Source organism: Aythya ferina, assembly GCF_964211825.1.
Source record: "Aythya ferina genome assembly, chromosome: 6".
NCBI lineage: Eukaryota > Metazoa > Chordata > Aves > Anseriformes > Anatidae > Aythya > Aythya ferina.
Genome location: NC_140303.1, coordinates 24331942 through 24347673, shown reverse-complemented (window position 1 = coordinate 24347673; position 15732 = coordinate 24331942). Strand labels below are relative to the sequence as shown.

General features: G+C 33.1%; 1 protein-coding gene across 1 annotated transcript in view; it reads right to left on the bottom strand.

Moving 5' to 3' along the window:
- The window catches only part of FAP (fibroblast activation protein alpha), a 38578-nt gene that overhangs the window by 6912 nt on the left and 15934 nt on the right, over positions 1–15732 (bottom strand). Inside the window, exons 12-22 of the mRNA XM_084524196.1 lie at positions 12693–12737; positions 11000–11104; positions 10844–10914; positions 10143–10196; positions 9657–9781; positions 8330–8377; positions 7236–7334; positions 6414–6483; positions 5102–5296; positions 3025–3079; positions 645–744 (exon numbers count right to left, since the gene is read on the bottom strand). Of these exons, the coding sequence (XP_084380322.1) occupies positions 645–744; positions 3025–3079; positions 5102–5296; positions 6414–6483; positions 7236–7334; positions 8330–8377; positions 9657–9781; positions 10143–10196; positions 10844–10914; positions 11000–11104; positions 12693–12737 (967 nt within the window). The remainder of the gene's footprint in view (positions 1–644; positions 745–3024; positions 3080–5101; positions 5297–6413; positions 6484–7235; positions 7335–8329; positions 8378–9656; positions 9782–10142; positions 10197–10843; positions 10915–10999; positions 11105–12692; positions 12738–15732) is intronic.

Below are 15732 nucleotides of genomic sequence, written 5' to 3'. Positions count from 1 at the left end.
ACAGCAAGGCCCTGGGAGTACACTCTCAGAGTTGTTTCCTCAAAACAGTTTGGAGTCTTAGTCAATAAAGAAAAATATGTCTCGTAACACGACAACACTGGAGGTGTGGTTGAGAAACATCTAAAGGCAAAATATTTAAAAATAAAAAATATCAGACAGAACTGAGTCCCTCTATTTTCCACTGCTTTTGGAAAATAACTTTGCAGTCATCAGAGATACTGATTCCTGACAGAGGCCATCTGCAGTAACTGAAGTCGAAGTGCACTGTGATTACATTATGGGCAGAAAAACATTTCAGCTGTTTCTGAATTCAGTTTTAACAAGATTTTTTTTAGGGAGATAATTCCTGAATATAGTGTTTATCAAGAGGACTTGATACAATCAACAACAATCAAACTTGATACAATCAAACAGATTGTTACAGATGTGCATATAGAATTGTCTGTGCATACCTTCTATGTAGCAAAATCCGTTCCAAACTGACAGTTCCAATCAGTTATTTTCAGCACAGAAAATATTAAACTTAAGGTCTTAAAAGTTTTATGTCTAGTTTTGTATTGACATTCTCTTGCAATGATTTAATTTAGAAAGTCATTAAATGCTACCTCTCTTTCCAAGTCAGTGTTTATGACAATTTTCCATACCGTAATATTCCCAGCTGGAAACAGGAGCCACAGCCATTCCACATTTAAATACTCCACTGCCAGATCCAAGTGCCAGAGAAGTTACGTATCCACCATAGGACTAGGAAGAAATCACTGAGTGTTTAAAATTATTGGTGAAATATCATTTTGTTTTCCAAATCAAACTCATATAAACTGATTCCAAAGTAAAGAGTTTGCTTTGAATGCATGGAGGACAAAGCTTTTTATTTTATTTTTTTTTTGATTTCAAATAGATCTGATGTGATTTCTTGTGACAGAGATTAGACGGCTTTATTGAATCACTTACTATCTTACTATTTCTTCAGCACTTATCACAGGATATTGCTCTTGTTAGCATTTAGAATCATAAAAAAATTAAGTTGGCAGTGTCATTCAAGGTAATCTAATCAGTGCAAACTATCTCAAAACAGGGTTAACTTCAAAATTAAATGAGGTCAATCAGAGGCACATCCAAATTCCACAGCCTTTCTAGTCAACATATTTCAATGTTGAAAACTGTTGTCATATATTTTTTTTTCCTAATACCCAATCAAAACTTTCCTTGTGGTAACTTGTGTTCATTGCCTCTCATCCTGTCAGTGTGCCCTTCCAAGAAGAGTCATAGGTTTTCCCACCCTTAACAAACTATCTAGCTTTTTTGAATGTTTGCTATATTGAACCATCTCCATCCCCAATACTAACAGGCTCATATATTTAAGAACTTGAAGTTGGAGCAATTTGTCTCTACCGATGGCTGCTCTTCTGGCCCGATTCCTCAAACTGGGACCCAATAACGAAGAACAAGTTCATAGATAGAATTTAGGCAAAGTAAGCCTAGACATCAGAATAGACATGCAACAATTTGGGGCTAGAAGCTGAGAAAGGAGAAGATATTGTAATAAAAAGCATTCTGTTTGATTGTACATGGGATATGGAACTGGGGTTGGAAAATACTTGTATAAGGTTTTGGGAAATAATGGGCTCCTGTTTATTCTGGAATAGAGGGATGGGTGTGTCATGCAGAATTTTTTAAATTATTAATCTTATCAATAGTGTATTAATGATGAAGGGCAGTATGCACAGATCATTATTTAGTTAGTTAGTTAATTTGTAGAGAAGTAAGTTAGTCCCTCTCTACTGTCGAGAGTCATGCTTGAAACTACAGCGATGGATATGCTTAAGGAAATGGTAACTCATAAAACCTTTCAAGAGCATTTGCTTGCTTCATTTGATCTTTAAAAAAAGCAGTCCACAAGGCTACAGAGTAAAGGATTAAGATCAGGCAGGTAAATCTATGTACTGTAAGAGTTGGAGAGGTGGAGTTCAAAACCTGAATTGCCTTAGTGGTCATTTAAGAACTTTTACCATCCAAAAGAGTTTGGTGAGTCTGAAAGTATGATGAGTTCATGCATACCTATCAAACTGCAGGCTATAAATAAGGATACAGCTTCCAACTCTATTCAAAGGATATGGACCAGGAAATGGTAATAATAAATGAAAAAAAAAAAAAAGACAAAAAAAAAAAAAGATTGACAGGTTTGGCAATAGTGCTGTTATTTAAATAATATATCTGCTACTGGAATACAATGCTTTAGATGTGTGAAATCACACTTAATTGGTTCCAGAAACACTGTAGTTAAATACAATATAATGCGATTAAAAAAATTGTATTTTCACGTGGTCTTAACATGATTGATGTCACTTTAATTTCACCTTATGACAGCATATCCTAGTTATAGCTGTGTCTGGCCACGGTAATTTAAATATTAGATTAATTGAGAGATTTTAGCAACCCTGCTCACGCGTTGTCTAAAATCAGGCAACTCCTACAATTACAGTTGCCCAGTGCTTCTGGGCAAGCCTCTTACAATGAAACTGGGCCAAGGAAAACAAACAAACAACAGCAATGAAAAAGAAAGACAGAAGGGAGGAAGGAAGGAGAGAAAGAAAAAGAAAAAGAAAAAGAAAAAGAAAAAGAAAAAGAAAAAGAAAAAGAAAAAGAAAAAGAAAAAGAAAAAGAAAAAGAAAAAGAAAAAGAAAAAGAAAAAGAAAAAGAAAAAGAAAAAGAAAAAGAAAAAGAAAAAGAAAAAGAAAAAGAAAAAGAAAAAGAAAAAGAAAAAGAAAAAGAAAGAAAGGAAGAAAAATTCTTTCTGGATATTGCATTCTTAATCTAGTCATTCATGACGAAGAAAAACAATTGAGTCAGATAGCTTGAACATCTTAAAAATCTTTATAAAGGGGCTGTGCGGCATTTATGCTATCCCTGAAGTTGTCTTCAGCCAATCTCTTTATAGAGATTTAGGACAGAAAAAGGAAGAATTATATAAAATTATACTACAGGATTATTTAAAGATAGATATAAAAAAGATGAACCACTCACCCAGCCCCATATTGCTATTCGTTTCTCATCAATAAAACCCATTTCTATAAATTTCCTGTGGAAAAGAAAATCACAGAAATGAATGCATTATTGCAAACCAAGATTACTAGTATTTTAGCCAATTAGCAAAAAAAAAATTTTCACTTTTTTCGAAACATCACAGCAATTTGATCAAACTGACAATCAGTGTAGCATGTCAGATTTCTACAAAGCATCAGTTATTCAACTCAAAGACATTCAGAGGAAATTAAGATTTTTTCTTTAAAGAATAAACATTGCTGAAATTAACACTTTCTTAATAATTTTTGTTCCAGAGGAACAACTAGCTTCATGTAAAAGAAGTTGTTTTTTCTTATACTTAATATTCACCTTGGTACACTGTCCAGACCCTCTCTTTAACTTAAACGTCATACATAAGCAAAAGACAACATTGGTTCAAGAGCAAGAGATAAAATATCTTCAGATACATCCCAGAAAATATATAAGCAGCTGATAGCATTATTTTACAAAGGCAACCACAAATGACAGACAATACTTAAAATGTCCAATACAATATGGGTGGGACAAAGTTAGATAAGCCAAAAAATGATTCAGATTTGTAAAATTACTGTCTTAACCCATGGGGTTCCTCCTACAGTAAAAGCTCCTCCAAGGTTTCCCACTAGAGTATATGATTGTTTCTAAAAATCATTCATTTTAAACCATGTGTTAGATCAGTAAGATGGAATGCAATGCATTTAACTGAATAAAAATTTAGTCTAGGTGCTGACAGAAAATTGGGAAGTGTGAAGTCTGAGGTCATTTCTTCACAGCCCATCTCAGCAAATTCTGCAACTGCAGAATCAGTTTAGACTCCCTCTGTCTCCAGCATTTTATGTTTGAATGATGATTCAGAGTAATAAAAAAACCCACTTCTCTGTCCTGTGATATTTTAAAGCATGTTGCTGCTAAGAGTTTCAGGAAAGAAAATAATAGATTATATTGAAAAACCTGACATGATACACAGATATGCTGTTTTGTTTATCACTGAAAAAGATAATGGTGTGTTTATATCATTGAGGTGGAAATGAATTATCACAAAGCAGTAACGGGAAGGAACAGATCCCCTCCTCACACACACTTGTAAATACAAACACCATTCACAAGCAAGCAGAGAAGGTTGTGTGAACCTTGACTTGTACATCCATTTTCTACGTTTTCTTCTCAGAATCAGGTCCATTACTGAGGGAAAGGATATTGCACTCGAAAGTCTATCCATGCTCTGATAGTAGCGATTCAAGATCAAAACCTAGACTAGATTTTTTAATCCTGCTTTGCATTCATTTCTGTGGAGTTCAAACTAACACTTCATTAAACGCTCACTTTAGTAGTGCTACTGCATCTGTAAGCTTAACAGACAGACTTTCTTTACAAACCCTCAGCATTCTCCCCCTTCCCAAAACTTCTGCTTAGGGACTTGTTTTTCCTTGGAATACCTTAAGTGTTTGATGCAGAGGTGCAACTTGTGTGGGAAGAGGAGATCTACTAAAGGACCTCAATCACTTCCTGTTGTTTATTACTATTTTAAGACAGCATAGAGAACAAGTTTATGATTAACTACACTGTTGAAAAGGTAGCGTCAGGATTCAGTTTTATACTCCACATTCGATATTTAGCTAATCACCATGGTCCATCAATATGGATCTTTGGCTAATCAGTATGGTTACTACCTATGAGGTAGGTTTCCCCTTCAGGGAAAACTTCATAATAATGGAAAATACAATAGCTTACCTCTCACCACTGATGCACATATTTATTTAGGCCTAGGACTGAGGCCTCTGATAATGCCCTTACAAAATAGAAGTGCTGAAGTTCAAATGCGAACTTAGTAGTAAAAGGACTTAGCACACCACATAAAACCACACTGACATCAAGTAATATTTTATTTCTACAAGTCTTAAGCCTAGTCTTATTTCCTGAAGCCCTCAGCTCTACAGAACACAGGCTCAGGAGAACATTTAATATTTTTTCTTTTTTTTCACATTACTTTTTGTAGGTGTGTAAATACAAAAATGTTATGGAGATATATTCTACTTACTTCACTGCTGATATTTGGTCCTCAACTTCGTAGACTCCTAGTCTTCGATATACTGCATGCAAAATCTTGTCACCTCGATACGCTGTCCCTCTGCCATCCACTAGGGCAACAATAATTCCCTCTTTGCTTGCAAGATAGGTTATCCAACTAATGCTAAATGTGTCCTTTACATTCTGACTGCAAGGTCCTCCATACCTGAGGGTGGAAATTTACACATTTTCAACTCAGATGTATAAATAGATACTGGATTATAGATGTCTCACATTTTCTATACAAATATTTTGCTGAATGGCTGTGGTTTAGAAATCTCAGTAGACAGAAGCAGTCCCGTTACTGTCTTCATATATTTGAGAGATTTTGCTATCTAAAATTCACTTAAATCCTTAATGTCTTATGCCTAAAGCAAACCATTAGTTTTAGCTCAGACGAAGGAGTACAGCATCAGGTATCCATCGTAAGGGGAATTCTTGGAGGAGGTATGGCTCAAAGTCTCAATTTCTAATTCTCTCCAAAATCCTTGGGTACAGAAATGAGGTGTAACAGCCCTTTTGAATTCTGTTTGTTTGTGTTTATTTGGCATTTGATCTCCACACATACTATGCATTAACAAAGAAAACAGGAAAAAAAAGTATAGCTCCTTACGCTTTTTGGCCATCACCAAACCTTCTTTGATTCAGTAGGGAATAACATGCTCTGGGAGCTGTGGGCTGAACACACCCCACATAGCTGAGCAATATGGAGACATGCCTAATACAAATTACGTATTTGACCTTGAGGATGTGAATTACTTCATCTTCTACTCTAAACTTCAACTAAACATACTTAGCATTGTTGGAATTTTGGATCATCACTAGTTAATAAAAGACAATATAATGTTTATCACACCCATTACTTTTCCATCTCTTTTTTTTTTTTTTGCACCAATGCATTTTTTCTTGCCTTTCCAGACAGCAATAAATTCAATTCATCTCAAATGCTCTTTAGAAGGAAACTTTCAAAGAAACTAGGCTACATGGCTTAGTTTTTTTTGTTTGTTTGTTTTTCATAAGAAAATTAAGCAGACTCATAGTTTACATATTAACAAAGCCGAAATTAATAATTTCACATTGAAAACATGTATGTTTAAATTTCAATCTCAATATGAAAACATATTAATATTTATATTTAAACATATTAAATGAACAAACAGAAAACCAAAATGCTTTTTGCTTTTGCTTGATAAAATGTTACAAATATCCTAGGTTTCCTTAAATTATAATAAACATTCTTTCAGACAAAACAATGAAATTGAAAGAAAGGAAGTGTTACATACACCTGAATGAGTAGTGGGTACTTCTTGGATCTATCAAATTGTGGGGGCAGAAGCATTTTGTACCACAAAGCTAGAAAAGACAAATTAAAATTACATTGTTAATGGTTAAAAAGATTCCTCCAAGCATAATCCATAGTTTGATGTAATAGTAATGAAATAGTAATAGAAAAAGAATCAGCACAGAGTACATGAATTGTGAACCACAGAACCACAGAAGTAATTGTTTGTATTAAACTGTTTAAGAATAAACTTGAAAAATTGAAGTGTCCATTTTTATTTTTTTTAATGAAGCTATGTATTTAATTATTACTTCACCAAAATAGATTTGCAGTTTTCTAGGTGTTTAGAAAAACACAATTAGGAACACAACTGTTGTTAAGATTTTGAGACACGGGTTTTTGAAAACATTATACTGATTCACTACTATGGAATATTGTTTGTAAAGTCACTAGGGAAAATAACAGTGTATACAAGTCACTATTATGTTTAACACATTAATGGTGGTTCATGTTTCACATTTCATTAGTACCATACTGTACTATAAAACATATACTGTGCTTTTATGTGATATTTAAACACTTTACAAATATTATGAAAGTATTTTTTTAATTGTGTCACAAAGAAGAGGTGTGTTTCAACTACTATTTTACTGATAGACACCATGAGACAAAGATAAATTAGTCACTGTCAAACAGGGCAAAATGAGGGCTCTGATTTCTAATGTGGCAGGCTAACAAGTTTGATCTACAGAAAGACTATAGTCACTACAACAAAATGAAGGCAAAATATGAGTAGTAAGTTTATTAAAACTGTAATTCTTACTTATACCATCCACTTCAAGTTTGTTAATTTCTTCTTTCGGCAGTTTGATCTTTTGCAAAGAAGACTGCAGTTCCCAGTTGTCTTCTAATATTCTGAGCTCTACAGAAAAGAAACGCCCAAATTATTAAGTTCATTTGTTAATTCCTCTTCATTAATTGAGATTTCTTTATTTTATCTTATTAGAACAGTAAGGAAATCTGTGAAAAATTATAAGCAGAGTAATGAAATCAGCTCAGCCAGTTCTATTTGGTCTTGATCATATAGCTAAATAAAAGCAAGGCACTGGTATTATGATGCACAAATATTCCTTAGATTATTATAGAATATACATTTTGCAACACTAATCATCACATACTGCCTGTGAGCGTTAGAGTTCTGGATGGTAGGAGGAAAATTCTTTCTCCTGCAAATAACTTTCTCCAGTTTTCTTATATGGCAGAAGCTGGAAATGTAAAATTCACCACACAATGCAAAAACCAGTTCTGTGTCTCCTCTCTTCCTTACCACAGTATGTTAAGTTTAACTTCTGAGACTCTTGGGCAGCATGGTTAAGCCCATATATGTTTGTGACCACCTTGTTTCTGGACAAACATGGAAAACTCAATTTCTTAAGGGGATGAAGCAAACCCTTGGCTTATCTACTGTATAGTGTATGTCCATAAAGACACTAGACATACTGTATAACTGTTCTTATTAATGTATTGCTGCAAACTTAGACAGCTTCATATGCATATATATATTTATACTTGCTTGGGAGCCAATTTACTTTATATCATTTTAAAATCACTATTTATAATTTAGTTATTTTCCAGCATAGACCACAGAGCTATATATTATGAATTCACTGGGTATTGTTTGCATATGCATTTTTCCAAGAGTATTGGTGGATTAAGAATATTGTACATAAAAAAAAAAAAAAAAGAAAAAAAAAAAGCTGTACTTTCAGCTTAATTTTCCAGATGAAACAGAACATTTATAGACTTCAGGATATTTATTATTATTATTCACAATCCTAAATATTGCATTAGGGGATCTGCATAGTGAAGATAAATGAGAAAACAAGCATCCAGAAACAGGCAGGATATTTTCAGTACCTCTATCACCCTGGTTCTCAAAAAGAGTGGAAATAGGAATCCCAGGACCTGTCATAAGAATGAAAAGAAGGTTGTTTACAGTTTGAAGCCAGAATTTGGTGGTAAAGTGTAGATTACATTACTATTGGAACTGACAGGAATTAAAGAGTTGAATGCAACCTTCTACCATTCTGAATCTTCTCTGCTGCAAAACCCACTAGACCCTGCTGTACAAAATACATAAGGTACTGTATGTATGTAGACTTGCATATATACCTACATAATTTAACAAACATAATAGAAGTAACATATCAGCCAACTCTTCCTCCTTAGAGAAGTGACATCTAGTTAATACCTTAGATGTGATTACATAAGGTGAATGCAGAACTAACAATGTGAAACATTCTTCTGAGAACATGTCAAATTGTATTTGTGAAGGTGACTGGCTTTCATATGGTGATGACCTTACTGACTATTTTGTACAAGAATGATTGAAAGGTGTTGTTATTAGCTACATTTGGTCCTCTGCTTAACAGAGGACCAAAGAACTGTTCAGCTGATGATTCAGTGCAGAAGAACAGTAAGCTTTATATGAAGTACGCAAAAGGAAAACTTTGGACAGCTTTTTTCCCTTTTTTAGGGAACACTGTTTCTTAACTGTTCTTTGATAACAGTAATGGATGAACTCATCACTCATACTTCTGTGTTATAAGCGGTTTCACTAATCATACATCTTGATAAATTTTTCTTAGTTCTGTTATTAAAGATTTTTAAAGATTTAAAAGTTTTTTTAAAGCAAAATTTTAAAAAGTCTTTTAAATCTTTAATTTTTATTTTTTAAAAAAAGATGTTATTAAGATTTTTTCTCAGGTAGTAAATATTCAACATTTTGAGGCTGACCTAAGTTTTAATTGTTTCCATTTGAGAATTCATCGTAGTGAATTCTCATAGCTAACTTTGATCATGTTCTATGGAAATCAGCATCTCTCACAAAATCCTGCTCTTGCTGCTGCAAGAATGACTTTGTTGAGTCAGCTTAATATTTGTTTTGTGTCATGAAGGACTTTCAAAATTTTGTTTTTAACTCTAAAAAGCATTTTTTTTGGGGGGAGGGTGGTAAAAAAAAAAAAAAAAAAGTGTGAAAATATTTATATTCTTGAAGCATTTTTCCAAGATTTTAGGACATGAAAAAGTATGTGGAAATCTCTTCTGATTACAGTGAAATTTATATGATTCATCTAGCCATCATTTGTGGTAATTTATTATGTATGCTGTGATAATATTATCTATGCTTCTGATATGTCCAACAGAACAACTGGTTATTTGTTTGTTTACATGCTATACATACCATAACAGATCAACGCATAATACTTAGAACGTTCACTGAACCTTGCTGTATAATATTGGCATCTCTCTTTCCTTAAATTACAAGTAATACACAGTTTTCTGATAGGTTTACTTCCAATACTGAGTCTAGGGGAAAAATAAAATAAAGCAATTATTTATTTTGCTACAACTGACATCAGATGAGTCTGCTTCATGTTCTGGAACACAGGCATTCTACTTTCAAAACAGTTCCTTTTAAAAATAGATGTTTTCCCTTTTTAGCATATTTTTCCTAACAGTTTATTAACCCTTTAGATAGTTCTTGTCCTCAATTCCCAGATATAATGTGAAGTAAAGTTTTAGTTAGAATAGCTCATGAAATTACACTTAATGGAATTAAATAAATTATTTGGAAATTAAATTATTTGGAAATTAATTATTTTGTTGACAAATCCACACCCATTGCCTATTAACCTATTATCATTAAGATAACGTTGATAGCACTTACTTGTAAATATTTCTTCTTCCTGGATAGCCTTCAAATTCATTACTTGAGTAGAAACTGTAAATTAATTCGTATACAATTTGTAAATAATCCATAAACCGATGAACTATGAACCAGCATCAAGACAAAAAGATATCTTGGAAGTTAACTTATGCTTTTTGAGATTTCTGCATAAGATGGGAGAATGAGTTAAGCTTACATGCCTTTCATCTTAATAAATCTTTGCTCAGACTCTCATTAGATGACAAATACACCATATAAATAAGAGTTCCATCTTAATTCGCAAGAGCTAATCACTCAATCTCTCTTCCAATTATATATCTATATATATAGTAACCTGAATGAGAAACCACAGCTCATATTCAACAAAACAAAAATAATTTCTAGTTGTATGTGGGATAACCACATACTTAAATTTACATATCCCTAGAAAAGACCATCTAAGACTGATGATGACCGTCTAAGACCGATGACAATAACCAAAAAAAACGAGGGCAATTACGAAGAATCTCCCACAAGTAAAAGAAGTTTGCAAAATTGAGCATACAAATTTGTTGTGGATGCATTCAGTTACGAGATACATTGTAACTAGCTAGTTATAACTTAATGAGTTGACAAATGGCTGCTGTGTGTCAAATGATTTAGTATTACTCTTACATGTACTGACAATACTCACAACCTATACTCTTCTGTGTGATACTTACATTGCATCATTTGTTACTCTGAAAATGTATATTGCTTCCCATTCTCCACTAGTAATTTGGATTGCATTCTCCTGCAAAACAAGATATATAAATTACTGAATATAGCAGAATTATTTCAAAAATTCACAGTAAACTAGACCACTTTGCTTGACTTACCACAGAGCCATTGATGTAATGAATATGCTTATAACCATTTTTGTCACTAAAAATTTTGTAGTATGAACTGCTGTCTGATGTAAAATATGGTGTAGATACAAAGAACTGGAACAAAGAAACATGGTAGGTGAGACAAAAGAAAGTCCAAACTGTTTAGCAGGTTATAGTCTACATATTAAACTAAGACTCTCTTTCAATGGTTACATTCAATTTACACTATATCATGTCAGATTTCTTAAATTGATAATATAGATACCTGAAATACCACACAAATACAAGCTCTTTACTTATAACTAGAATATTTTGCATATTCTGTATGATATGTACTTATTTAAAAATATGTAGAGGTTATTTTAAAAATAATGTTTCTGAATGAAGCTAATGTTCATGAACAGTGCCAATCTGAAAGTCCTGTGGACCACTGAGTTTGGCTGATTCACTCAACAGAAATAGCACTAAGCAAAATGGATATCTGATCTTTACCCTACTAATAGGTAAGAACTGATTATCCCAGGTAAGACCATTCAACTTTAGCTTTCTTTCAAACCATCACCTCTTTACTAGGATTGTCATCCAGCTACTGCAACTGTAAGTTTTATTTTCAAAATATGAACACAGAATAATGACCTGCAAGCACTTCAAACACCAATATTCCCAATTAGATGTGACTTTTGAATAATATTAACCCAAGATCAAATAGAACTTGTGACCACAAGCTAAATTGTTCTGGACCCTTCTTCTAATATTTCTAATCTTTAAATCCCATACAGGCTAAACAGGAATTTATTAGTTCTAATAAAAACCCTTCATCACAACCTCAAGAGCAGAGATGAAAAACAGAAAGGGACCAAGGCACTAATCCTACCGAATGCGTAATCTTTACTTCAAATAAAAACACACCTCTTAAAGGATAGTGTACTGAAAATTGAAGGTCTCATTTAAGTCTACTGCAGTATAATCAAACACAGCATGAGGTTACCCATACTGAATTCTAGTAACTTCGCCTGCCTGAGGAGTAACATAAGCATATGCACACATATTAATTGCTAGAATATATGAATGTGAATACTGATCTCATGCTCTTACAATTTCCTTGCAGCTTGGTTTTTACTGCAAGCTCCCAAAGAAAGGTGTCATGGCTCTTCTAGGATAAAGGATATTGGGTAGAGAAAATTTCTTTTGCTTAAGGCTAACTGCAAAGAAGCATCAACTACACTTGTAAGAGGGGTGTTTTACCTTGAAAGTTCTTCTCTAGCTGAAGATGAACAGCACATGGCACTAAAGCTGTGTTCTGAATGAACAGTTTCTATTCTTAAAATGCTATGGTATGACTAATCTTATCTCTTGCCCAAGCAAATCAGAGGTTTTTTACATTATTGCTTTGTCCCCACCCAAATATTTCTAAGAATTACTTTGCATTATGAATCACTCTCTGTTCTTGGCTTCCCTCCCTTCAGTATAGTGTCTGATCAGTTGCAAAGGAAGGTAGAAAACAAAGGTTTTTATACTCAGAAAGCTGGTAGCCAGCTACTATGCCTAACAGCATAAAAAGTCTCAGCTGTACAGTGCAACAGGTTTGAGGCAGTAGCATTGTGTGACTTTGAATAGTGTTTGATGCTTCAAAACACCACTGTGAAGATGCAGAAAGCTGTAAGTTTTCATTAAATCAGTAGAGAACAAAACCAAAACCTACTCCGCCTGCCCATCCTGTTTGACTCTCTTCTATGTGCTGTTGATTCTGAAAAACAAAATCAAATGTACAGTCTTTAAGAAGATTGGGTTAATGAAGAATTAAAAATCTTCAAACAAAAAGTCTGCAACCTCCTGTAAAAGAGAACTCTAGAATACTTGCTATGATGATTCAGGCACTTGAAGACTGTCTGAAGTAAACAATATTACTGCATTAATATCATTATGTTAGTTAAAATATTAGTATTTTAAAAAATATATTTAGCTCTATCATCAGAGCTAAATAGGATATAAAGTGATTGTTTTAACCCTATGAAACAGTTTCACTGAAGCAAGAAATAATATTTGATCTCATGAATTTTTGATGGAAAACAACCAAAATAACTTCAGCCATAATAATAATCATAATCTGGGTAAGATTTTCAGTTGGTTTGACATATTCATTTCAAAGTAGTGATGTTGATTTATAACAGTGGATAATATGACTATTAGGTTTTAAAGTCTACTTTTAAATGTAAACCTTAAAAACCTTACAAGTACAAGCTAAATACATTGGTATATAACCTTTAAAATTCACACCTAGACAACTGCAATGCTAAAAAGCTTGTTGATTACCATTTCCTTTGGCCAGTTGAGAATTCTGGTGAACAATGAGAAAACATTTTGCTTCTCACCCTCTGAAAACAGGTCACTCTTTTGGACCAAATTATGATTTCTTTTATTTTAATACCTATATTGATCCAAGATACATTTTTTTATCTAATAAGTAATTCTGGATTTGCACCAAGATAATAGGCATCAGAATTCGGTGCAACCTCCCAACAGCATTCTGGTTTTATCTGTCTGAAGTTCTATACTGTATTGTAACAGCAGAGACTTACAGTCACATCAACAGTTTTACTAAGTCAGGCAAAATAGATATTTATATTTCAACGTACTTAATACCCACATGATGAAAAATAAATTGAACTAAGTATAGTACAAATACATTTGGGCCTGTCCATTTTTGTTGTGTTTCTTAAGGGGCATTTAAAGGCCCGATTTTCAACATTGTAAAAAATCTTACAAAAAGGTATTTAGAAGAATTAAGGATTGACAAAAATAACATAGGTACCAAAAGTCAAGCAGATTATCATATCCTGAGACTATGAATATAAATTAAGTAGGTACTAACTCCTTGAAACATTCTTAGAACTGATTTTTAGAGTTATACTGAGCATAAATGGATCAGTGTCTCCTCCCTAGAGATGCTTTTATATTTTTATTTATTTTTTTACTTACAGATTTTCTAATGCATTTTCAATGTTTTCCTATGGCTTTTTCACTGAAGAGACCATGTTAAATGGGGGAAGTGATTTAATATTTATCAGTTCTCCCTTCTATAAAATTTCTTTTGTTAGCTTGCAAGCTTCTCTTTATACTTTTTTATTTAATAAAATATTTCTTCACAGTTTAAAATAAGTTTGGAAAATCTGCTTTCTAAATAATACGTTTTGTATTCATTATTCTCAATGTAGTTTAATTAACATTCAGAATCTCACTTTTTCCTTTCAACTCAGTCCATGCAAAGTGATTTGAGTGCAAGATGCAGATATTGCCCCTTACAATACCATTCAGTACTTCACAAGTGCTCCACTGAGCTATTAACTTAGCAGTTGGATTTTATTTCTTATCAATGTAAGAAAAATGGGAAATATTGTTTTATATCTGCATCACAGATTTATTTACCCTTCTTTAAATTAAGGCTCAGATCCCGATGACATAGTACATTAAGAATATATTTAACTTCTCTCACATGAGTAGTCCTATGACCTCTATGGGATTTTTCTGTTATTAAAGCATTTGTAGAATTTAGAGATTTTGCATATTTATAGTAAATTCCAGTTACATGCCTAGCTTATAGTCATAGGAATAGTTCCAATGAAGTCACACTGGCTCCTGTGGTTTATTCACGTAAGCAAGACTTGAACATTTGACTTGAAATGAATATTTTTGATGAATCAACACTTCAGGAACATCTTGTAGATTATATTTTGTTATTATTTTCAAGTACATAAATCCTAGCACATTTATTGTACATTACAGTCTCAATTTAACTGAAATCAACGAGAGAACTATTTTTGCTGAAGGAAACGCACAGAGATATACTTTCTAACGGCAAATAGAGCTAATGCAGCACTCCCATCTGTTCACACTCCTTCAATTGGCCATTTGTGCAAACTTTAATGTGATAAAAGCATTGTATCACTGTATAAATATAGAATTATAGAAACGTCAGTAGTGACTCCATAAATAAGGTTTCATGGAGAAATGCAATCAAACAAGGATCATGAACACAGTCCTGCAAGATGTTAATTGTTCTGGTCTGGTTCCAGCAAAGCAATTAAGCACATGCTTAATTTTAAACACATAGATAGACCTTCTGAATAAATAAAACTGCTTACTTGCTTAAAGTTATGTTTGCGTTAAAGTACTTTGGTGGATTGTGGTAGAATCCCAGATCCCTTGTTTTTTTTAATGTACATTAGAACATTGAGTTATTTACATGCGGTGAGTTATTCTCACGAGGTGAGATTCAGTGTCAATGTATTTGTAAATACAAGGAATGACTTAGGGAACACATAAAATGCTGCAGTAAATATATATTTTATCCTTATAAACTGAGGCTATTTCTCTGTGGAAAATTACTTCATTAGTAACGTTTTTGAAAGAACAGGACTTTACCTTCCTTTAAAATTTGTAACAATTACCGTATCACAGAGGAATAAGTATTTTCAGCTTGGAAAGACTGTGTTAATGAACTCTGAATTTACAACCTATCATTTATACAAAAGACTGTTATAAGTATTGCTTTTTATTTCCCATTAGTTCAAGGTTTTGGCCTAACACTAGTTCTTATAGGTGCTCTGTACCATAACCTCTAAAAACCAGATATGCAAACAGCATCAATGCTAAGAGACAATAAAGGAGATCTCTGTACTAGTTACTGAAATTCAGTGTTACACCTTCCTTCCTTCAGGATCCATAGGATATATATTGGTCAG